This window comes from Hyla sarda, chromosome 4 (genome assembly GCF_029499605.1).
Source record: "Hyla sarda isolate aHylSar1 chromosome 4, aHylSar1.hap1, whole genome shotgun sequence".
Taxonomy (NCBI): Eukaryota; Metazoa; Chordata; class Amphibia; order Anura; family Hylidae; genus Hyla; species Hyla sarda.
In genome coordinates this window covers 291,239,907-291,264,205 of record NC_079192.1, presented here as the reverse complement: position 1 = coordinate 291,264,205, position 24,299 = coordinate 291,239,907, and the positions used below count along the sequence as shown (strand labels likewise).

At 47.1% G+C, this 24,299-nt stretch overlaps 1 protein-coding gene across 1 annotated transcript in view; it reads left to right on the top strand.

Moving 5' to 3' along the window:
• The first annotated feature begins 12,665 nt into the window (after window positions 1–12,665).
• The window catches only part of NEDD1 (NEDD1 gamma-tubulin ring complex targeting factor), a 74,984-nt gene continuing 63,350 nt past the window's right edge, over window positions 12,666–24,299 (top strand). The window contains exons 1-2 of the mRNA XM_056574481.1: window positions 12,666–12,774; window positions 21,538–21,681. Of these exons, the coding sequence (XP_056430456.1) occupies window positions 12,735–12,774; window positions 21,538–21,681 (184 nt within the window). The 5' untranslated portion in view covers window positions 12,666–12,734. The remainder of the gene's footprint in view (window positions 12,775–21,537; window positions 21,682–24,299) is intronic.

Genomic DNA, 24,299 nt, shown 5'->3' with positions numbered 1-24,299 from the left:
TTCCCCCCCAAATTTCACATTTTTACAAGGGTTCATAGCAGGAAATACCCCCCAATATTTGTAACCCCTTCTCTTCTGAGTATGGAGGTACCCCATAAGTTGACCTGAAGTACACTACGGGCGAACTACAATGCTCAGAAGAGAAGGAGTCATATTTGGCTTTTTGAGAGCAAATTTTGCTCGGGGGGCATGTCGCATTTAGGAAGCCCCTATGGTGCCAGAACAGCAAAAAAAAAAACACATGGCCTACCATTTTGGAAACTAGACCCCTTGAGGAACGTAATAAGGAATAAAGTGAGCCTTAATACCCCACAGGTGTTTCACGACTTTTGCATATGTAAAAAAAAAAAAATATTTTCCACTAAAATGTGTGTTTCCCCCCAAATTTCACATTTTTGCAAGGGTTAATAGCAGAAAATACCCCCCAAAATTTGTAACCCCATCTCTTCTGAGTATGGAGGTACCCCATAAGTTGACCTGAAGTGCACTATGGGCGAACTACAATGCTCAGAAGAGGAGTCCTATTTGGCTTTTTGAGAGCAAATTTCGCTCGGGGAGCATGTCGCATTTAGGAAGCCCCTAAGGTGCCAGAACAGCAAAAAAAAAAAAAAAAAACACATGGCATACTATTTTGGAAACTAGACCCCTTGAGGAACGTAACAAGGGGTACAGTGAGCATTTGCCCCCCACTGGTGTCTGACAGATCTTTGGAACAGTGGGCTGTACAAGTTTTCATTTTCACGGACCACTGTTCCAAAGATCCGTCAGACACCTGTGGGGGGTAAATTCTCACTGCACCCCTCATTACATTCCGTGAGGGGTGTCGTTTCCGAAATGGGGTCACATGTGGGGTTTTTTTTTTTGCGTTTGTCAAAACCGCTGTAACAATCAGCCACCCCTGTGCAAATCACCTCAAATGTACATGGTGCACTCTCCCTGCTGGGCCTTGTTGTGCGCCCCCAGAGGACTTTACGCCCACATATGGGGTATCTTCATAGTCAGGAGAAACTGCATTACAAATTTTGGGGGGCTTTTTTCCCTTTTACCTCTTGTGAAAATGTAAAGTATAGGGCAACATCAGCATGTTAGTGTAAAAAATTTAATTTTTTTACACTAACATTCTGGTGTAGACCCCAACATTTCCTTTTCATGAAGGGTTAAAGAAAAAGCCCCCCAAACCTTGTAACGCAATTTCTCCCGAGTACGGCGATACCCATATATGGCCCTAAACTGTTGCCCTGAAATACGACAGAGCGCCATGTGCATTTGAGGCCTAAATTAGGGATTTGCATAGGGGTGGACATAGGGGTATTCTACGCCAGTGATTCCCAAACAGGGTGCCTCCAGCTGTTGCAAAACTCCCAGCATGCCTGGACAGTCAACGGCTGTCCGGCAATACTGGGAGTTGCTGTTTTTCAACAGCTGGAGGCTCTGCTTTGGAAACAGTGGTGTACCGGACGTTCTTATTGGGGGAGGGGGGCTGTGTAGGGGTATGTGTATATGTAGTGTTTTTAACTTTTTATTTTATTTTGTGTTGGTGTAGTGTAGTGTTTTTAGGGTACAGTCACATGGGCAGGGGATTACAGCGAGTTTCCCAGCGCAAAATTTGCTGCATCTCAAACTTGCAGCGAGAAACCCACTGTGAAACCCTCGTCCATGTGAATGTACCCTGTACATTCACAGGGGGGGGGGCGCACCAGCTGTTGCAAAACCACATCTCCCAGCATGCATGGTCTGTTAGTGCATGCTGGGAGTTATAGTTTTGCAACAGCTGGAGGCACACAGGTTAGGAAACACTGAGTTAGAAACAGACAATGTTTCCCAACCAGTGTGTCTCCAGTTGTTGCAAAACTACAACTCCCAGCATGCCCAGACAGCTGAAGGGCATGCTGGGAGTTGTAGTTCGGCAACATCTGAAGGGCCAGATGTTGCTGAACTAAAACTCCCAGCATGCCTGGACAGTCAGTGCATACTGGGAGTTGTAGTTTTGCAACAGCTGGAAGAGCACAGATTGGAGACCATTATACAATGGTCTCCAAACTGGGACCCTCCAGATGTTGCAAAACTACAACTCCCAGCATGCCCAAAGGCTGTCTAGGCATGCTGGGAGTTGTAGTTTTCAGACTCCTAGAAGCAGCAGTGAAGATCTTCACTGCTGCTTCTGAGGACCACATACTTACCTGCCGGTCCCGTCGCTGCTCGTCCACGTGGCCGGTCGCGCGCTGCTCCTCGGTCCCGCCGCTGGTTCGGGTAAGTCCGTCGGTCCCCACGTGTTCCCCCACCTATGCCGCGAGCCCCCGCAGCCATCGTCCCCCGTTCTGCCCGACTTCCAGGGGCGGGCAGTGCGGGGGATCTGAACTTTCACCCCAGGTCACTTTGATTGGTCCACAGGGACCAATCACAGTTATCGCTGACCAGGACCATCAATGGATGGTCCTGGGGGTGAAGCAGAAGTTGTCCCCTGCTGGAAACAGCGGGACTTCTGCTGGTTAACCCGTGCGATGCTGCGCATCGCCGGGTTAACTGAATGTCATTTATAAACGCCGGGATGCGCGAACGCACTGCACAACCCGGCGTTTATATATGACATTCTGCGGGAAGGCGTTAAGAAAAAGTTAAACTTTGTTTGACAAAGTAAGTATGATTCAAATTCTCCTCTTCTTACCCCTTTAACATTTTTATTTTTCCGTATATGGGGCTAATTTTTTGTGATGTGATGTTTAGTTTTTATCAGTACCATTTATTGTTTTGAAGGGACTTTTTGATCACTTTTTTCCTGATATATGATGTGACATTCAGACATTCAATGTTTACCAAGCGGGATCGTACACAGTATATTTTAACAGGTCAGACATTTACGCACGGCAATACCCCATGTTTTTTTATTTTGATGGGAAAAGGGTTGATTTTATTTTTTACTAGCTGAGTACCCGGCGTTGCCCGATTTTCCCTTCCTCATCCTTGTTGGGGAGGAAAATCAACAAAGGAGGAAGCTTTTGACTTCATATGCCATCCCCATATATTGTTGTCATATCATATAGGTACAGACACTATATTATGAACTACACTAACTTTACAGCCCCTGTAGCATAGTCAAATAAAAATCCTGGAATACCCCTTTAAATCACCTATCCTATGTTTGTTGTTGACATATAAGTAATATGTTTGTCAAGTTTCATGTTAATATCTTTAGCCGTTTGGACGTTAATGTAGAACATACATACACACTGAGTTTTATACATATATATATATATATATATATATATATATATATATATATATATATATATATATATAATGGGAGGGACTTTTATGTCATTTTAAAAACATTTTAATATTTTCTTATTTTACACTTTTTAAAAGGGGTACTCTGGGAAACTAAACTAAACCATAGCCCATCTTTTACCTCTCATCAACCTATTTAATTGTCTACATATCCTTCATTAGCTATATAGAGCAGTTTGTCCTGTTTGGTTGTCACTTACATGCATGAAGTGAGGGTATGACATCATCCAGCCATCCACTATGTCTCTGTCCAAATCCCTCTCTGAAAGCAGCCCCCACCCTTCTGAAAGAGACAGAACATGTGGTTTCTGCCCTGCACTGAGGAGTCATGCTCTCTTTAGTGCTGAGAGCTGGGAGGTGTGTGCAGTCTCAGCCAACCAGACACTGCATCTCTCTTTGCTGCTCAGAGCAAGACAGGGGTGTGGAAATTTGAAAAAAAAACAACTACTTTTCCAAGGGACTAAAGTGGAACACAATCTACTTGTCCCTCAAGAAAATCCACTTGTCCTGGTATTTTCAACCAAAATAGTACGATCCACCCCCACTAGACCACCAGGGATGGATATAAGTTCCCTTTAGACACTGCTGTCAACTTAGACAGCGGCGATCTAATGGTTTAATAGCAGCCACGGTGATCGCAGCATGCCAGGCTATTAGAGGTGGGAGAGCTGTAGCTTGCTCCTTTTACGCCCGAGGCAAGCCCCCCATCTGATCCCTATAACGCCAATTTCTCCATATACAGGGATGTATGAGGGTAATCTTATGTGCCGTGATCTGTAGTTTTTATCGGAACCATTTATTATCAGAACTTTTATTAGGAAAGGGGCGTATTCACATATATACGCACTTTTTAAAATATTTTAATCACTATTTTTTAGTCCTCATAGGGACTTATACAAGGAGTCTTTTGATTGGATAACAGTGAACGCCGCTGTGTTATGGGGCGGGTGTGTTCTGCTTCTCCAGTTCGTGTGGTACATTTTATTTACTCTAATTTATGTGTCAGAAAATGCTGGAAGTTGCATTTAGTTAGTAGATAACTACAACACCCAGCATGCCCTGATACAGCCTACGGTTCTGTGGGTGTTGCACTGTATAGTAGTATAGTTAAGGTTATTGTGTAACATGCTGGGAGTTGTAGTTTTGGTTTGCGTCAGCTGCAGAGCCATAGTCTGTGTCAAGGAATACTGGGAATTACAGTTGTGGTCGTGGCTCGAAGAGCCGTGAATGAATAACCTAAGGAGAAAACATGATTAGGATGACTTACCGACCTAACCTTGAATTCCTATGGAACCTGGAACATAAGAAGAAGTAAGGAAACAGCGGTTGAAGTGTGCCCAAAGTACCACGACCGTGGGTACGCCTATAGAGGGCAAAAGTCAGAAATAGGGTGCAACTTGATTTTATTTAGTTTACAGAGCCAGTATCTTAAATACATTTGCCATTTCCATTGAAGGGTCAGGCACATAACGGTCAAAGCAAGCAGAACTCCAACAACCCAGCTTCTTGATCACGTGAGTCTAGAAGCAGTCGAGGCCGCGCCAATTCTGAATGAGTGCCCTGTGATGCCTAAAGAGTCTTTACCCAACATGGTGATGAGTGACCGGACGTGTTTGATGAACTGTGATGACGTTAAAGCCTGGCCACCAAGAGGTAGAAGAGGACCGTCATAGAAAGCCATAGAAAGCGAGGTGAATGGCCGCTTTGATGACCGTACTTAGGTGGTAACCGAACGGGTGAGTGTCTAGCAGGGTGCACATGGCCCTGAAGAGGTCCCCGGTGACCGGTGCGCGGGAAGGTGACCTGTGAAGTGAAGAAAGTGACACACCTCTGAGAGCAGCCTTGATGGGACGTGCGGAAAGCAGTGACGGTGCATTAGGGTGCAACAAGGACCTGTGGTGCTGAAGACCCGTGAGGTGCAGCTTGATGGTATTGTGGGACAAGTGTAAGGAGGAGTGTCAAAAACCAATGAACGCTAGGGAAGAATGCACCGAGATTGTGGCAGGCAGACCTAAGTTGTTCATGAAGGTAGTGAAAGACGCCAGAGCAGAATCATAAGCCCGAATCGTGCTGGGTGCTAAGGAACCTCGGATTAGAGCGATAGCTACTGCTGAGTAGGTGGTTAGGCCGTCAGTTGCTGGAGCGGGGGGACCGTTCGATCTGCTCCTGGTAGTACCTGAAAGAACAGCCTCAGGTTAGCTCGGGACAATGCATCAGCTGCAACATTTAACCTGCCCTCAATATGTTCGACTGAGAAGTGGAAATTGTGCTCAAGTGCTAGCAACACGAACTTCCTGACAAAGCGCATGATGTGGGGGGACTTAGAGCACCCTTTGTTTAGTATATCGACCGTGGCCGTGTTGTCGCATATGAAGCGAACAGTCGTGTTACTCCAAGACCGTCCCCACACTGCAGCGGCCGCTACAATGGGATATCTCGAACAGTGCAGAGGTTTCCTTGAAACCGGGAATGTTGCCGATCTCTGGAGGCCAAGGACCTGCCAGCCACTGATTCTTGTGTATAGCTGCGAACCCGAGTGCAGAAGCATCAGACCGCACAATGGAGGACAGTTCTGATGCTCCAGGAGTAAAGACACCCCATTCCATTTGTCTAAAAACTGGTCCCACATAAGTAGATCTGCCATGGCTTCATTGTCAATGTGAATAGTCTGCCTCTGGCCAGAGACTGAGGGGAGAAGGTCCAGGAGCCTGGAAATGAATGCTCTCCCCTGAGGGATAATCCTCATAGCGAAAGCCATCATTCCCAGGAGGCTTTGAAGCTCGACCCTGGAGACCGTACGACACCTGGAGAGGCTGTGTAGTCGCTCCCGGATTCTGGCCAGTTTGTCCTGTGGTAGTCTCGCTTGCATGTTCCCGGTATCCAGGATGATACCCAAGAAGACAAGCTGGGTGGAGGGACCCTCTGTTTTGTGTGAAGCGACAGGGATACCAATCTCTTTGAACAAAGCCAGCAGTGAGGAAAGGTTACTTGGAGTATGTTTGGGGTGTTCAAGCAGCAAGAAATTGTCCAAGTAATGTATGGTGTGTTGGCAGTTGGTGACGTTTTGGAGTGCCCAGTGAAGGGCTGTGGCCAACTGATCGAAAAGCCACGGGCTACTCTTCGCGCCAAAAGTGAGTTTGGTGGTGAAGTAATATTTGTTTAGCCATTTAATGCCATACTACTGCCAGAGGTCTGGCCTAATAGGGAGTAATTTAAAAGCATCGATTATGTCTGCTTTTGACAACCAGGTGTTCCTCCCTAACTGCAGGATGATTTGTATGGCCTGGTCAATGGATGAATACTTCATTGAGAATTCCTCTGACGGAATTAAAGCATTGATGCTGGGTATGACAGACGAATAAGGAGCGGAGAGATCGTATATTAACCTCTTTTTATTATTGAACTTCCCGGTAGCGAGCCCCAGGGCTGACTCTCCAAGTGCAGAAAGGAGGCGTGTCAAAAGGACCGATCATGAATCCTTTTTCCAGCTCTGACATGATCAGACTGGACACCGCCTCTGTGTCAGCAAGGGCTGACACCAAATTGTGACATTAATAAGTACACTGTGGGAGGGCGACCAAGCCTGTGTGGAATCCGTCACAGAACCCAGCCACCAACCAACTGACCCAGTTGGGATCAGGGTGACAGGCGAGGACCCCGGCCAGGACCTGCACCTGGACCACGCCTAGTCACGCCTGAGAGCCATCGTGGAGCAGACTGAGCTGGGGTGAGCTCTGTAACAGGTGAGACATATGTGCAGGAGTCTGCAGTTGCTGTATTGACAGGAGGAGAGATTGAAGTTGTTGCAGATCGGGGATTTGCCCAGGAACTTCACCGGCCTGCCCAGCCTGTCTAGAGCGCCTTTGTTCCTCTGAGGAGCAGAGGCGTGGGAGCTGGGGCCCCTGCTGGAGCTAGGCTCCCCTGGGTCGCTGCTCCTAGGACACCAGTTGGCTGAGTGGGAGGTGAGTCCGCACACAGCGCAGGACGGAGCTTTCATGCCTGCGAAGTGATCTCTATAGAGCTCCGTATCAACAACCCCCCCAGTTAGTTATATAGTTGAATTCGGCGTAAGCTGCCGCTGCTTTGGCCGAGAAGGGTTTGTGGTAATCATAAAACGTAGTGCCCCCCGTATTTATGAGCCATCTGGATAACTCTGTGCAGATACAGGTCTAACTCGACCCTGCGGCTAGGGCTGACCGAGCAGATGACGTCCCTAAAGAGGCCGAATGCAAGGACAAATTCGGTGACGTTCAAGGACCTGTTGAGCCTGACGTCCTTGCTTTTGAATGTTACTGCCAGCTCACCACAGGCGACAGTCTTGGTGTCCTTGATGTCTGTCGTAGCGATTAGGAGGGACGCAAGGTTGACATCCTTGCCCTCTAGAATCTCTTTTTTAATGGGCGCCGGGATGAGATGCACTGGGGTGATGTTGGGTGGGAGTTGTGGCGTACCTGTAGGCGTAGCCTGTGAGGTAGAGGGAGCAGATTCGCTACTCTTGGAGGTGTCCATAAGGTCCAGTCTGGCCTGGAAGCCAGTGACTGACGCTAGGACGTCTGCCATCATAGTATGAAGCTGGGACAGCGAGGCGCTTGACGCCTGAGCCTGGACCGCTTCCTGACTGCCCCTGGGGGCTTGGTCGGCAGTGAGCAGGTTATACAGTTCGCCCTTCTTGGCAGAGGCTGGGAATGGGGTTTCACTTCGCCTTAACTCCTCCTCAAGGGTGCCGGTGGAGAAAAGAAAAATGACTGATGAATTTGCAACTAACTCAACTTCACCTAGCTACTAGACACGGGAACTGACCTGCTGCTGTCCTGAGCTGTAGGGACAACGCAACAGCCTTGGAGGGTGTGGGTGGCGAAGAGAGTAATTACTGTAGTGACTATGTATATGCCATTTGCGCTGAAGAAGAGTCAGAAACGGCACACGAAGAGGACCCCACTGAAGACGTGTCAGACAAAAGGTGATCCTCCGCCTAGTTTAATGACATGTTGCGCTGAATGAGTCAGGTACAACATGAGTGCCATGCCCCGACTGAAGCAGAGTCAGATCGAGAGCCGAGTGGCAGGTGTGTGTGAGGACGCGCGTGGCTGTGACGGAATGTCAGTAGCAGCGTCATGCGTGACATCGGGGAGTGGATGTCAGTGGATACCCGTGGATGTCAGAAACGCGGATCACGGGACGTGTGGGTTTGCACGTGTGTATGTGTATATAATATGTATTTCCCCCCCTCCTTTTTTTTTTTTTTTTTGTACCTCGAGCTGCAAGCTGAGAGGAAAACGTTTAGAAGGGAACCTAATCACCGACCACCAACTAGACAAACCTGAGGGGGGAAAGAAATCACAGAAATCACATTTTGGAAGCATAGTAGTGCGGTCTCCAGTAGCAACCGTGAAAATGGAAATTATGAGTGGTACAGTGTGAGAATGCAATTCTCTCCCTGCCTTGAGCTGAAGGGAGCCACTGGTGAGGTCTGGTAGCCATGGGAACTGAGCAACAACGTGGAGCATGCATGAGTCGTGGGCCCGTTGCTATGGAGACCATGGAGACCGGTGTTTTGAGTGGGTGTGAAGCCCTGCGCTCACTGAACTCACTGAGGCCCTGTGCAGGTGGCCCAGACGAGAAGTGGCACCCTGGATTTTTTATGTGCTGCCCCAGGAGAGTGCATGCATGCCTTTTCCCTCTTGTTTTATAGTCTTTTACATGCCCTGTCTCCCAGGGGAGACCCCCATATGCAGCAATACCCCAAAACAAAACAAAAACTCCTCCCCTTTATGTACATTATACATGTATATATCTATTTTTCCCTGGGCCCGGGGTGCATGCCCCGCCCACCGTGACTCCGGAGCCCCGCCCCTCCTGTCTCCCTGCCATGTCTAGGACACGCCGGGAGACCGGAGAGGGGAAGGAGCGTGAGGCCCAGCGGGACGGATACAATGATCGGCGCCCGTGTCGGCTTCCCCTTGGTGAGTGACGCCATCCGCTGGCGCCGCGAAACCCCGCCCCCCCCCAGCCACGCCGCCGACCGGAGCCAGCAAGCGGCGTGAGGGAACGGAGCAGCGGGACCAGCACGAGGACGTCTCCCCGCCCCGGGCCAGCGGCGCCACCAGGCCGTAGAAGAACAAGGTAGGGGCGGAGCCCTGTTGTTGACCGGGGAAACCCGGACTCCTGGGAGCGGCAGCAAAGCCGGCGGGAGGGCCCAGGAACGTGGGGGGAGGGCGGCCCTGGCGAGGAGAGCAGTACCCTGCCCCAGAACAACGTAGACAGGGAGCAGTGGGGTTGCATAAACAGGACACATAGAGGCCGGGAACCGGCGCTTACCTGAAAAACCTTGTAGAGGACGGGGGATAGGACCGACACAGAAACCACCAACTAACTCTCCAGGAACGTGAGACCTAATACAGTAGCCTACAAGAGAACTACTGCCAATGATACACACGCCCCTACCTGTGGGAGAGGTGTGGTTTTATACCCCACGCCACTCCCACAAATGCAGCCAATTAGGCTTTCAACTTAGTAACTACAACACCCAGCACGCCCTGATACAGCCTATGGTTGTGTGGGTGTTGCAGCATGTTGCACTGTATAGTAGTACAGTTAAGGTTATTGTGTAACATGCTGGGAGTTGTAGTTTTGGTTTGTGTCAGCTGCAGAGCCATAGTCTGTGTCAAGGAATACTGGGAATTACAGTTAGTAACTACAACACCCAGCATGCCCTGATGCAGCCTATAGCTCTGCAGCTGACCTGAACCAAAACTACAACTCCCAGCATGTTACACATTATAGTTCTACAGTTTAGGTTATGGTGCAACATGCTGGAAGTGGTAGTTTTGGTTCGGGCGTGTTTGCGTGCATCCGTGGGGCTCTTGGTCGGCGGGTGAGTATGAAGGGGCGGGATTCTGGCAGTGCAATTTAGTGCGGGTGGCCAGAAGCCACTAAAAATAAAAAATTACATAGCACAACTGGCAGCAGCACTTGTTAGTCCGCCCCTGTACAGAACATTCATACACCGGCCACTGCCCCCTATATTATACAGTATATACATACATCATACATAGACACAACATACTTATATACACTGGCCACTGCCCCCTATATTATACAGTATATACATACATCATACATACATCGGCCATTGCCCCCTATATTATACAGTATATACATACATAGACACATCATACATACATACATCGGCCATTGTCCCCTATATTATTACCCTATAGTAACTATAGAATACAGTACAGTACACCCTATAGTAGCTCTATAGAATACAGTACACCCTATAGTAGCTCTATAGAATACAGTACACCCTATAGTAGCTCTATAGAATACAGTACAGTACACCCTATAGTAGTTCTATAGAATACAGTACAGTACACCCTATAGTAGTTCTATAGAATACAGTACAGTGCACCCTAAAGTAGCTCTATAGAATACAGTACAGTACACCCTATAGTAGCTCTATAGAATACAGTACACCCTATAGTAGCTCTATAGAATACAGTACACCCTATAGTAGCTCTATAGAATACAGTACAGTACACCCTATAGTAGTTCTATAGAATACAGTACAGTACACCCTATAGTAGTTCTATAGAATACAGTACAGTGCACCCTAAAGTAGCTCTATATAATACAGTACAGTACACCCTAAAGTAGCTCTATAGAATACAGTACACCCTATAGTAGCTCTATAGAATAGAGTACAGTATACCCTATAGAATACAGTACACCCTATAGTAGCTCTATAGAATACAGTACAGTACACCCTATAGAATACAGTACAGTACACCCTAAAGTATCTCTACAGAATACAGTACACCCTATAGTAGCTCTATAAAATAGAGTACAGTATACCCTATAGAATACAGTACACCCTATAGTAGCTCTATAGAATACAGTACAGTACACCCTATAGAATACAGTACAGTGCACCCTATAGTAACTCTATAGAATACAGTACACCCTATAGTAGCTCTATAGAATACAGTACAGTGCACCCTATAGTAGCTCTATAGAATACAGTACACCCTATAGTAACTCTATAGAATACAGTACAGTACATCCTATAGTCGCTCTATAGAATACAGTACAGTGCACCCTTTAGTAACTCTATAGAATACAGTACAGTACACCCTATAGTAGCTCTATAGAATACAGTACAGTACACCCTATAGTAGCTCTATAGAATACAGTACAGTACACCCTATAGTAGCTCTATAGAATACAGTACAGTGCACCCTATAGTAGCTCTATAGAATACAGTACAGTACACCCTATAGTAGCTCTATAGAATACAGTACAGTACACCCTATAGTAACTCTATAGAATACAGTACACCCTATAGTAACTCTATAGAATACAGTACAGTACACCCTATAGTAGCTCTATAGAATACAGTACAGTGCACCCTATAGAATACAGTACAGTACACCCTATAGTAACTCTATAGAATACAGTACAGTACACCCTATAGTAGCTCTATAGAATACAGTACACCCTATAGTAGCTCTATAGAATACAGTACAGTGCACCCTATAGAATACAGTATAGTACACCCTATAGTAACTCTATAGAATACAGTACAGTACACCCTATAGTAGCTCTATAGAATACAGTACAGTGCACCCTATAGAATACAGTACAGTATACCCTATAGAATACAGTACAGTACACCCTATAGTAGCTCTATAGAATACAGTACAGTGCACCCTATAGAATACAGTACAGTACACCCTATAGTAACTCTATAGAATACAGTACAGTACACACTATAGTAGCTCTATAGAATACAGTACAGTGCACCCTATAGAATACAGTACAGTACACCCTATAGTAACTCTATAGAATACAGTACAGTACACACTATAGTAGCTCTATAGAATACAGTACAGTGCACCCTATAGAATACAGTACAGTACACACTATAGTAGCTCTATAGAATACAGTACAGTGCACCCTATAGAATACAGTACAGTACACCCTATAGTAACTCTATAGAATACAGTACAGTACACACTATAGTAGCTCTATAGAATACAGTACAGTACACACTATAGTAGCTCTATAGAATACAGTACAGTGCACCCTATAGAATACAGTACAGTACACACTATAGTAGCTCTATAGAATACAGTACAGTACACACTATAGTAGCTCTATAGAATACAGTACAGTGCACCCTATAGAATACAGTACAGTACACCCTATAGTAGCTCTATAGAATAGAGTACAGTATACCCTTTAGAATGCAGTACAGTACAGTATACACCCTATAGTATATACACCATATAGTAGCATTATAGTACATCACAAGTACTCCAGCTCGGTCCCGCCAGTTGCACAGGCAACAGCGCGCACCCGCCCTTCCAGGAGCGAGCACGCAGCCAGCACTCCAGCGCGGGAGGCAGTTGGGACTTCGTGTGACGTCACGGCGCACTCTTCGATACGCGATGCAGAGTAGGGGAGGCGGGGGACGAGAGCGGCTGCCAGGTGAGGATGTGGGCTCTGGGGTTACAAGTATTAGGGTGCTGCGGGCCGCCCCGGTGACACCGCAGACAACTCCGCCAGTTACTGTAGTAGGGGCCGTGGACACGGTTTGGCGGGATTTTTAAAAGTTTCAAGTTCTGTGAAAGTGCGAGTCGGAGGCGTCCTGTCACCGGTGCTTCAGCGTAACGGCGCCCGCAGCGCCCTCTGACCCCCGGAACGAGTTTCCGCACGGCCCCGGCAGTGCTCTGGTGTTTGTTGTGGTGACCGCACTAGCTGCGTGTTGTGCTATTTTATTGTTGTGGCTGTGTATAGTGCGCTCCTATGTGTGACTGCATTGCCGGGGAGTTCTACACAGTGATAACAATGTGTGACGTCACACTATGGCATGTAGCAGTGTTCCCCTACCTGTGGATCTCCAGTTGTTGCAAATCTAGAATTCCTTTCCATGCATGATGAGAGTTGTAGTTTCACAACAGGCGGAGAGCCATAGGTTGTGGGAACCCTGGGATAGAGTGACAGGATTCCACTTGTCATGTGCTGTCATTCTGATCAGGATGGATATAATTGCTTATAAAGTACATTAGGCATAGCTGTGGTGGTCAGCACAGGGGGCAGAACTACGAAGTATCCTACGTAGGCACACTACAGACCTGTTTACAGTGCATTTACATTGTGATTACAGTGCAGTTACATACAGTGCTTACAGGGCCATTCTCTCTTGTAGTTGTTTACTTTCCCTTTTCTTCATCTGGCCCATGCTGCCATGAAGACTTGATCTATCCAAGACTGGTCACTGTAGTGGTCAACACCCAGACATCTTTTGATCATCACGTTTCCAGTACCAACTATTCTCAATCCTCTACAGCAGTGGTCTTCAACCTGCGGCCCTCCAGATGTTGCAAAACTACAACTCCCAGCATGCCCGGACAGCCAACGGCTGTCCGAGCATGCTGGGAGTTGTAGTTTTGCAACATCTGGAGGTCCGCAGGTTGAAGACCACTGCTCTACAGTGTCATTAGTGTCCCCTCATCTTAAAATAAACAAACTGTTTTACTTACCGCTGCCTCAGTCTTTCTCTGCCGATCCCCAGTTCTGCCTCCGGTGTTCAGCAGTGAATGTCTTTGATTGGCGCTCCTGTGACCACCAAAGCCAATCTGCAGCCTTGGCAGACATGCTCCATACTCCTGAGTATGGAGCAAGACCTCTGAGGCCGCTCAGCATCACTGCTACTTATGTAACACCAAAGTCCCAACTGCAAACAGACCAGCGATCCATTATGGAGGTCAATAAATTATTATTTTTTTTTTAAAGAGGTGGACAAACCCCCCCTATTAGAAACTGCAAACAAAAACCTAGGTACCACCAAATTCTTAATTTCTATGGCAACCTGGCACATGGGATTTGTCAAGCCCTTCTCTACACTAACCTCCTATCCTGTACACTACAACATTTCCACGTAGAACATTCCAGGCTGATATACCACGTGCAGCAGGTGTCGGTGGACAGAGACTTAAGCACCTTCCCCTTTGAGGGCAATGCAATCGGTCCTGGGAAGGGAAGACTGGCATAAGAGCGAGATTGTGACATCATCCAACAACGTACTGTGCAGCCCCCAGTTGGAGTAGTCAGCCAGGAGCAGCAGCTAATAGCCTGCTGCATTGATAGCTACTGCTAGGCTATTAACCCTACTGTCTATAGCAGTGGTTCTCTGCCTTTTTTGCGACTGTTACCCCCAAAGGGATAAAGTATGTCCGCTGGTAATCCTCGCCCAGACAAAATAAGACATAAAATTACTTAATTTCATAATGGCCTGTGCTTACCTATCTAATGAGGTACTTAATCCCCTTTTGCCATTATTCCCCCTCCATCTTAATACCCTTGTGACATTATTCCCCCCTCCGATCCCCCTGGGCCAATATGAGATACATACAATTACACACTCCCTCCCTCTCTCCTACACTGCAGTGTTACTTAGTTTAACCCCTTAAGGATGCAGGGTTTTTCAGTTTTTGCACTTTCGTTTTTTCCTCCTTACCTTTTAAAAATCATAACCCTTTCAATTTTCCACCTAAAAATCCATATGAGGGCTTATTTTTTGCATCACCAATTCTACTTTGCAGTGACATTAGTCATTTTACCAAAAACTTCACGGCGAAACGGGAAAAAAGTTCATTGTGCGACAAAATCAACTTTTGGGGGCTTCCGTTTCTACGCAGTGCATATTTCTGTAAAAATGACACCTTATCATGATACCCTACTTATATAGGTTGGATATTGTCGTACTTCGGAAAAAAATCATAACTACATGCAGGAAAATTTATACATTTAAAAATGTCATCTTCTGACCCCTATAACTTTTTTATTTTTCCACGTTCAGGGCGGTATGAGGACTAATTTTTTTGCGCCGTGATCGGAAGTTTTTATCGGTACCCTTTTTGTTTTGATCAGACTTTTTGATCACTTTTTATTCATTTTTAATGGTATAAAAAGTGACCAAAAATAAGCTTTTTTGGACTTTAGAATTTTTTTACGTGTACGCCATTGACCGTGCGGTTTAATTAACGATATATTTTTTATAGTTCGGACATTTATGCACGCGGCGATACCACATATGTTTATTTTTATTTACACTGTTTTATTTTTTTTCATGGGAAAAGGGGTGATAACACTGCAAAAAAAAAAAGTTTAAAAAAAGTGTTAATAAAGGTCATTTAACCCCTTCCCTAATAAAAGTTTGAATCACCCCGATTCAAACTTTTATTAGGGAAGGGGTTAAATGACCTTTATTAACACTTTTTTTAAACTTTTTTTTTTGCAGTGTTATAGGTCCCATAGGGACCTATAACACTGCACACACTGATCTTTCATGCTGATCACTGGCGTGTGTTAACACGCCTGTGATCAGCATTATCGGCGCTTGACTGCTCCTGCCTGGATCTCAGGCACGGAGCAGTCATTCGTCGATCGGACACCGAGGAGGCAGGTTAGGGCCCTCCCGGTGTCCTGTAAACTGTTCGGGACGCCGCGATTTCACCACGGTGATCCTGAACAGCCCGACTGAGCAGCCGGGTTACTTTCACTTTCATTTCAGACGCGGCGGTCAGCTTTGATCGCCGCGTCTGAAGGGTTAATACAGGGCATCACCGCGATCGGTGATGTTCTGTATTAGCCACGGGTCCCGGCCGTTGATAGCCGCCGGGACCGACCCGATATGACGCGGGGACACCGCGTGACCCCACGGCATATCGCGGGAGCCGGCGGAGGACGTACATATACATCCTTCATCGTTAAGGGGTTAACATGTGTCTATCCCATTTGGCGGGAGTCGGAGGGCCGCACTGGCTCCCGTGTCCTGTCCCCGGTGGTGGCGGCTCCCGTGTCCTGTCCCCGGTGGTGGCGGCTCCCGTGTCCTGTCCCCGGTGGTGGCGGCTCCCGTGTCCTGTCCCCGGTGGTGGCGGCTCCTGTCCCCGGTGGTGGCGGCTCCTGTCCCCGGTGGTGGCGGCTCCTGTCCCCGGTGGTGGCGGCTCCTGTCCCCGGTGGTGGCGGCTCCTGTCCCCGGTGGTGGCGGCTCCTGTCCCCGGTGGTGGCGGCTCCTGTCCCCGGTGGTGGCGGCTCCTGTCCCCGGTGGTGGCGGCTCCTGTCCCCGGTGGTGGCGGCTCCTGTCCCCGGTGGTGGCGGCTCCTGTCCCCGGTGGTGGCGGCTCCCGGGTCCTGTCCCCGGTGGTGGCGGCTCCCGGGTCCTGTCCCCGGTGGTGGCGGCTCCCGGGTCTTGTCCCCGGAGGTGGCGGGTCCTGTCCCCGGCGGCTCCGGAATCCCAGCTGATTGACAGCATGCTCCTCTCAGCGCAGTGCGCCCAGGAAGAGCACACGGTAGATTCCTCCTGTGTTTGGATGTAGATGGATAGATAGATGGAGGGAGAAGTGGGGCCTTCTGGCTGTGCTGAGGGAGGACAGCCCTGGCTTCTTCCCTGTTGAGGCCTTTGTGAAGTGATCACACAGTGCAGCCTTACTGACTGTATCGGCACCCAGCTTTGACAGCGCCGATCTAAAGAGTTAATAGTCGGCCGAAAATAGCTATTTCGGCAAAATGCCGAAACAACAAAAAATGTGCCGATAATGACCACCTCCCCAGCCCGCCCACAGCACAAGTTACAAACACTGCCAGTGGCAGAGGCACTCGTGGGGGGTGCAGGGGTGGCCGGCCGCAACATCGGGGGGGGGGGGGGGGGGGGGGGGGGGTTGTGCTCTCCGGGATAGGATTAGGAATACTTCTTTTTATATGCCCGGGCCGGCTCCCGTGTGTGACTGCAGGCGGGGCCGACCAGAGCGTATAAAAACTAATACTGTGTACTAAAAACCAGGGGGCCTCCAGCTGTTGTGAAACTACAACTCCCAGCATGCCCGTACCGACAAAGTCTGTCCGGGCATGCTGGGAGTTGTAGTTTCACAACAGCTGGAGGCCCCCTGGTTATTAGTATACAGTATTAGTTTTTATATGCTCTGGTCGGCCCCACCTGCAGTCACACACGGGAGCCGGCCCGGGCATATAAAAAGAAGTATTCCTAATCCTATCCCGGACATCCCTTGTCCCGAAAAATCTTTTCGGGACATAAGGATGTCCGGCGGTCACTCACCATTCCCAGGCGTCCTCCTGCGATCATCCTTCGGTCCTTCGCTTCTCCGCCTCTATGGCCGTACGCACGGGACGTCACTGACGTCCCGTGCGTACAACCATAGAGACGCAGGAGGACCGCAGGATCGTCGCGGTAGAACGCACGCCGGCCGGCCGGGGCGTCATCTTCTTCAGTGTTCCGGTCACAGCTCCTCCGGTCCCGGCACCTACTGCTATGGTCCATAGGCCATAGCAGTAGATGTGACCCCGGGCCGGAGGAGCGGTGACCGGAACACTGTGGGGGCAGCAGTACAGACATACAGCCTCCAGCCATACACAGTATATGACTGGAAGCTGTATGTCTGTGGGGTGGGGGAACTGCTGACCTAATGTGGGGGGGAGCTGCCTACAAATGTGGGGGGAGCTGCCTAATATTGTGGGGGGGGGGGGAGCTGCCTAATATTGTGGGGGGGGGGGGAGCTGCCTAATATTGTGGGGGGGGGGGGGAGCTGCCTAATATTGTGGGGGGGGGGGGGAGCTGCCTAATATTGTGGGGGGGGGGGAGCTGCCTAATATTGTGGGGGGGGGGGGGGGAGCTGCCTAATATTGTGGGGGGGGGGGAGCTGCCTGATATTGTGGGGGGGGGGGGAGCTGCCTAATGTTGTGGGGGGGAGCTCCCTAATATTGTGGGGGGGGGAGCTGCCTAATATTGTGGGGGGGGGGGAGCTGCCTAATATTGTGGGGGGGGGAGCTGCCTAATATTGTTGGGGGGGAGCTGCCTAATATTGGGGGGGGGGGAGCTGCCTAATATTGGGGGGGGGGGAGCTGCCTAATATTTTGTGGGGGGGGGGAGCTGCCTAATATTGGGGGGGGGGGGAGCTGCCTAATATTTTGTGGGGGGGGGAAGCGGCCTAATATTGTGGGGGGGAGCGACCTAATATTGTGGGGGGGAGCGGCCTAATATTGTGGGGGGAGCTGCCTAATATTGTTGGGGGGAGCTGCCTAATATTGTTGGGGGGAGCTGCCTAATATTGTTGGGGGGAGCTGCCTAATATTGTTGGGGGGAGCTGCCTGATATTGTGGGGGGGGGGGGGGGGGCTGCCTGATATTGTGGGGGGGGGGGGGGGAGCTGCCTGATATTGTGGGGGGGGGAGATGCCTGATATTGTGGGGGGGGGAGCTGCCTGATATTGTGGGGGGGGAGGGGGGCTGCCTGATAGTGGGGGGGGAGGGGGGCTGCCTGATATTGTGGGGGGAGGGGGGCTGCCTAATATTGTTGGGGGGAGCTGCCTAATATTGTGGGGGGAGCTGCCTAATATTGTGGGGGGGAGCTGCCTAATATTGTGGGGGAAATGCTGACCTAATTTGGGAACCTGCCTACTGTTGTGGGGGAGCTGCCTACTATTGTGGGGGAGCTGCCTACTATTGTGGCTCCTGCTGTGTCCTGCGTTAGGCTGTGTGCAATGACGAGTGACGCAACGTCACTGTCAGTGCGCACAGTGACAGCTCAGGAGGACGCCACCAGAGCCAGATGTAGAGTAGACACCGGGCCCCGGCAACAGGTAATTATAAAACCGGGGAGGGGGGAGGCAATGGGGCCGGGTCAGTGCGGTGGGGGGTGCGACGCTGTAATGTGGGGTGGTAGGGGGCGTGGAGCGGCGCGGGGGGGGGGGGGGATGGCGGTGGCGTTTGATGACTTTAACCTGCATAAATTAGTTCAGCTTTCAGGTGCTCCGGTGGGCTGGAAAAGGGGGATACAGTCCTAGGAGAGTCTCCAGCCCACCGGAGCACCTGAAAGCTGAACTCATTTATGCAGGCTGAAGTCAGCAAACGCGGAGCCAAGAAGTTTGTGACAAATTGGATTACTATAAGTTCGCTCATCTCTAGTGGGGAAAACGTGCTTTGAAATTTTTTTTTTTTTTTTAAAGTGCTTCATGTTTATTTTTCAACGTAGAAACGAGTTCAGCATTGAAATTTCCATTAAAATAAATAAAAATAATTGAATTTCAAATATCTTGCAACGATGGCTAACTTTGTAATATGCATGTACATTGATTACCTTTGCTCCAGGGATCACCTCCTTGTTAGCCTGCTCCACCTTCCTGTATTGGAGAAATACTAAGTCATCAAAATTACTGTTGACCCCCACTGAAGCTAAAGTGGTGGCCCTTTTGTGACAATATATGTCACAATCTGTCATCATCTATGTAGGTTTGGCCGTTATCTTCTCCCTTTCTCTTGTCAGCCAGCCTATAGAAAAATTACTAATATATAATAGGTATACTCAGCCTGGATTTGCTCAGTAAGCCATACACCCCTAAATATAAAATATGCAGCAAAATACGGTACGTGTGACCCTACCCGAACTTGTCTCAACTGAAAAAGACTTGTCCACAAGCCCTATGAGAGCCTTTGGATGTAAAAGTGAGGGTTCCTTAATAGTAGCCCAAGGATGTGGAATTCCTATCGCCCGACGCCCGGGACATGCAGTTCCGGGCGCATGAATTTTTCCGGCCCTTATCCCTGCTTCGGGTAAGCAGGGCCGGACCTGACAAGCGTGGCGTTGCTCAGCAGTCTGTATAGAGCGGGCTCCCGACTCCTGCCCGCTCCATACTATGCAGCCTTCAGCTGTTCTCAGTGGCCGCTGTGAGGTAGAAATTTGCGACTCGTGCAGACTTGCGACCGCTCCTCCCCGAAGTTCCACCTCACACCGCTGCTAATAGCCAGCATGCGGCGATCGTCGTGGCTATTAACCCTTTAGATCGCCGCTGTCAAAGCTGACAGCGGTGTCTAAAGGGACATGTAAATGCTCGCTAGTGGGGTGGATCGCCCCCCCCCCCTGCAGCGCAATTGCGCGCTTACCTCTGCTTCCCTGCTGTCCTGTGGCTCTGTCATTGATAGATCCTGGCTGGACTAGGCTCTATCAATGGAGTTCAATAGAACTCTATTGATCTGTATAAGGAATCTAATGATTCCTCCTAAAAGTCCAATAAAGTGTAAAAAAAAAATAAAAAATAAAAAAAAACAACAAAAAAAACTAAGTTTTAATAAGTTTAAAAGACACACATTAACCCCTTCCATGTTAAAAGTTCAAATCCTCCCCTTTTTCCTTTATAAAATCATGTAAACATAATAATAATAAAAAACATATTTAGTATCGCTGCATGCGTAATTGTACGAACTATTAAAATATATTATTATGTATCCCATACTGTAAATGACGTAAATGTAAAGAAAGATACCAAACCACAGAATTACAATTTTTATAATATCCCAGAAAAAAAAGTTAAAAAGTCAGATCAATACCAAAATGGTACCGAAACAAAGAACAGATTATGGCGCAAAAAATGAGCCCTCATACAGCCTGGTATGCGATTTTTTTTTTTTAATTAGTAAAACATGACGGAAACTATACAAATCTGAGATTGGTCTAATCAGGCCAGCCTAAAGTATAAAAACAACATGTTAGCTCAACCACAAGGTAAATGGCATAGAAAAGAAAACCACCAAATTTGCTAAATTATGTTTTACTATTTCAATTTCACTTCACCGATTACATATATATTTTTGGGTTCGGAGAATGTTATTGAAAAATTAAAAGGTATCCTTATAGTAGGTAGTTATGGCTATTATATGGCGAGGAGGAAAAATGAGAGTGTAAAAGCGAAAATTGGCCCGGACCAGTGGATCGTCATGAGGGACAAGTAGATTTTGCTCCATTTTAGTCGTGTGGACAAGTAGTTTTTTAAAATAAAATTTCCACACCCCTGTAGCCAGTTGTTCTCACTTTGAGGCAAAGCAAGGTCTCAAAGGCAATGTATTACATGATCGCCCATCATTTCAAGATTTACTTTGAGAAAGTTAAGAGACGTTTTATTCAGGGCTGTTACTGTTACTGCATAAGGGCTTAGTGCATACAGCAGCTGCAGCAAGGCAACATGGTCTCAAGCTCAGGGCTAAGATAGATTATCTGTCTATATTTCCATACATTATCATTAAAATTGTATTTGTCATATTTCCTACTACTATTTTTCTCTGTAAAGCACACAATTTTCATGGATGTATAGTATTTTCCTTCAAGTCCTTAATAAATATATGTCTAGTGTTCAGAATTTGTTGTAAAATTTTGAAACTGTGGTTGTTTTATTTTTTTTCAGGAACCACAATGCAGGACAACATCAAATTTGCTTCAGCTGGTGATGATATTAAAATATGGGATTCCTCATCCATGACTGTGGTGGAGCAATTCAATCCACACAGTACTACACATCCTGTATCGTCTCTGTGTTGGACTAGTAACAGTATCCTTTGACAGGTGTTCACTACCTTCTGCTTAGACTTATTTTTCCAAAGTTATAAATGTTGCATTATTCGGGGTAATCTTTTTTTAAAATTTTTTTATTAATACAACATTAAAGGTCCTGCAATTTACTTTATTCGGTGTTTACATAAAGGTTTTCATGCTTTTTGACTGATTTTGACTGCTTGAGATGTACATGTTTTCTGGAATATTCAACTGATTCAATTTTGTTTTTTATTTAGTTTTTCTTTTTAGGCAGGTATCAAACACTTACCGAAAACCTAGCTAAAACCTTCATGTGTAAATAACATGCCAAGTTGTGGCAGCCACATTTACTGGCAAAATTTTGATTTTGTTCATGTTCGGCTGCCACAACATGTTGCTTTACCTTTAAATAGACTTATATCTAGTTAAGGGGGTGTCTGGTTCTTCAGTCTGTCAGGGGTGGTTGCTATAGGTCCTTATGTGTCACCAATACAGTATATGGGTGTCAAGAATAGGCACATGTCTGTGGTTTGTTAGTGAGATAACTGTCAATTTATAAACAGTCTATGAGCTGGGCTCCAGTAGATTTTTGCATAGTGTGAAAAGGTAGAGAAGGTTTCCGGCTCTATCCCTGGTCTGGATCCCAAGCAAGGAGAAGGTGTGGACCTCACCCAGAACAATGAAAATGAAGAAAGCAAACTCCAGCTCGGCTCAGGTAAATGCGGCTTTATTCACATCAACGAGGCAACAGGTACAGAGAGGAAGTGACGCGTTTCGGCCAGGTGCTGGCCTTAGTTGTACGACTAAGGCCAGCACCTGGCCAAAACGCGTCACTTCCTCTCTGTACCTGTTGCCTCGTTGATGTGAATAAAGCCGCATTTACCTGAGCCGAGCTGGAGTTTGCTTTCTTCATTTTCATTTTTGCATAGTGGTAAAGGTAAAATGTTGTGGTTTTTTAATTTATTATTGCCATAAAATTGACATGCATACTTGTCTAGCCTGTGGACTCTAGAAAAGGAACAAGGACCAAACTGAGAGCACTAAAAGTGGTACAGTAGTTTTTACCTCTAGTATTCCATTTGCAATTTTTATAAACAGTAAGATTTTTTTTACAATGTTTATGCTACTTAAAAGGGTATTCTATCCATTAAAAGGGATCTCCGGTGGAAAACATTTTTTTAAATCAACTGGTGGCAGAAAGTTAAACAGATTTGTAAATTACTTCTATTAACAAATCTTAATCCTTCCAGTACTTATCAGCTGCTGTATAATATAGAGGAAGTTCATTTATTTTTGTATTTCTATGATCTGTCCACGGTTTTCTCTGCTGACACCTCTGTTCATGTCAGGAACTGTCCAGAGCAGGAGAGGTTTGCTAAGGGGATTTGCTCCTGCTCTGGACAGTTCCTGACATGGACGGAGGTGTCAGCAGAGAGCACTGTGGACAGACAGAAAAGAAATACAAAAAGACATGAACTTCCTCTGTGTTATACAGCAGCAGCTAAGTACTGGAAGGATTAAGATTTTTAAATAAAAGTAATTTACAAATGTTTCTTTCTGGAACCAGTTGATTTAAAAAAAATGTTTTGGTGTGGGTATGCATGACCTACTCTTTTCTGATTTGTGACTCGGAATTGTGTTGTCAAGTTTGTGTCAGACAAGAAGTCAGACCACCCATTTTTTTTCTCCGCCGAACTCTGGTAATAATCCATATCCCTGGCGGACCCCATGCAAGTCAGTGGGATCTGTCAGGACCTCCTGGTGTCAGTTGTGCTCTGAGGCATTCTGGGTCCATTCGGCACAAATGACGTAAAAAATAAAAATAAAAAAAAGAGCAAAATGGCCCCAGAATAGGCTCAATTCCAGCATGAACTTATGCTTGCTTGAATTTTGCCTGAGTTGCAACAAATCTTTGTTTTTGAACATAAACTTACAGTAGACATTTACAGCCTGTGAGGTACTATGGAGTTGTAGTTTTGCAAAAGTTTACGATCCATCGGTTGGGAGGGACCGCTGCTTATATGTTATATAGAAGGTCTTACATACCATTAGATAGAGCAGGAATAGATGTTGAGTGAAATTCGGCCACATTTCTAAGGTACACACAGTTTGTAGATTGATCTGTTTGCCTATATGTGTTCCTGTTTATGCTTTAAGTAAGACAGTGTTAAATGGATTCTGCACACAGTGCAGTGTCATCCCTGCATTAATGAGTCACTGATGGAAAAGAAGTCAACTTCTATTAGGCCGATGGACCATTTCTGTCTGGAAAACACATTTGTTTCCTTTCTTTGGTTTCTGGTATAGGCTAATAGAACAATTACACATCAGGACTTTGTTTTCCCCCTAACACTATGCAGTAACGATTTAAAGGAGAACTGTGGCGCAACATTTTTCACTTCTCCTGTGCTCAGGCTGCAAAAAAAAAAAAAAAAAAACTTTAACTAATCTTCTTACATTCCCCCGTTGCGCTGATATCAGCATCCCGTTCCTCCGGTGCTGGTCAGCTTACTTCTTCTTGGGCTCGGTGACTCATACTGCACTAAGCGTATCGCCGGACGTATCGATGTCCCGTCTCGCCCGGTGATAGGCTCAGCGCACTGTCCTATAAAGAGCATGTACCAAGAAAAAAGA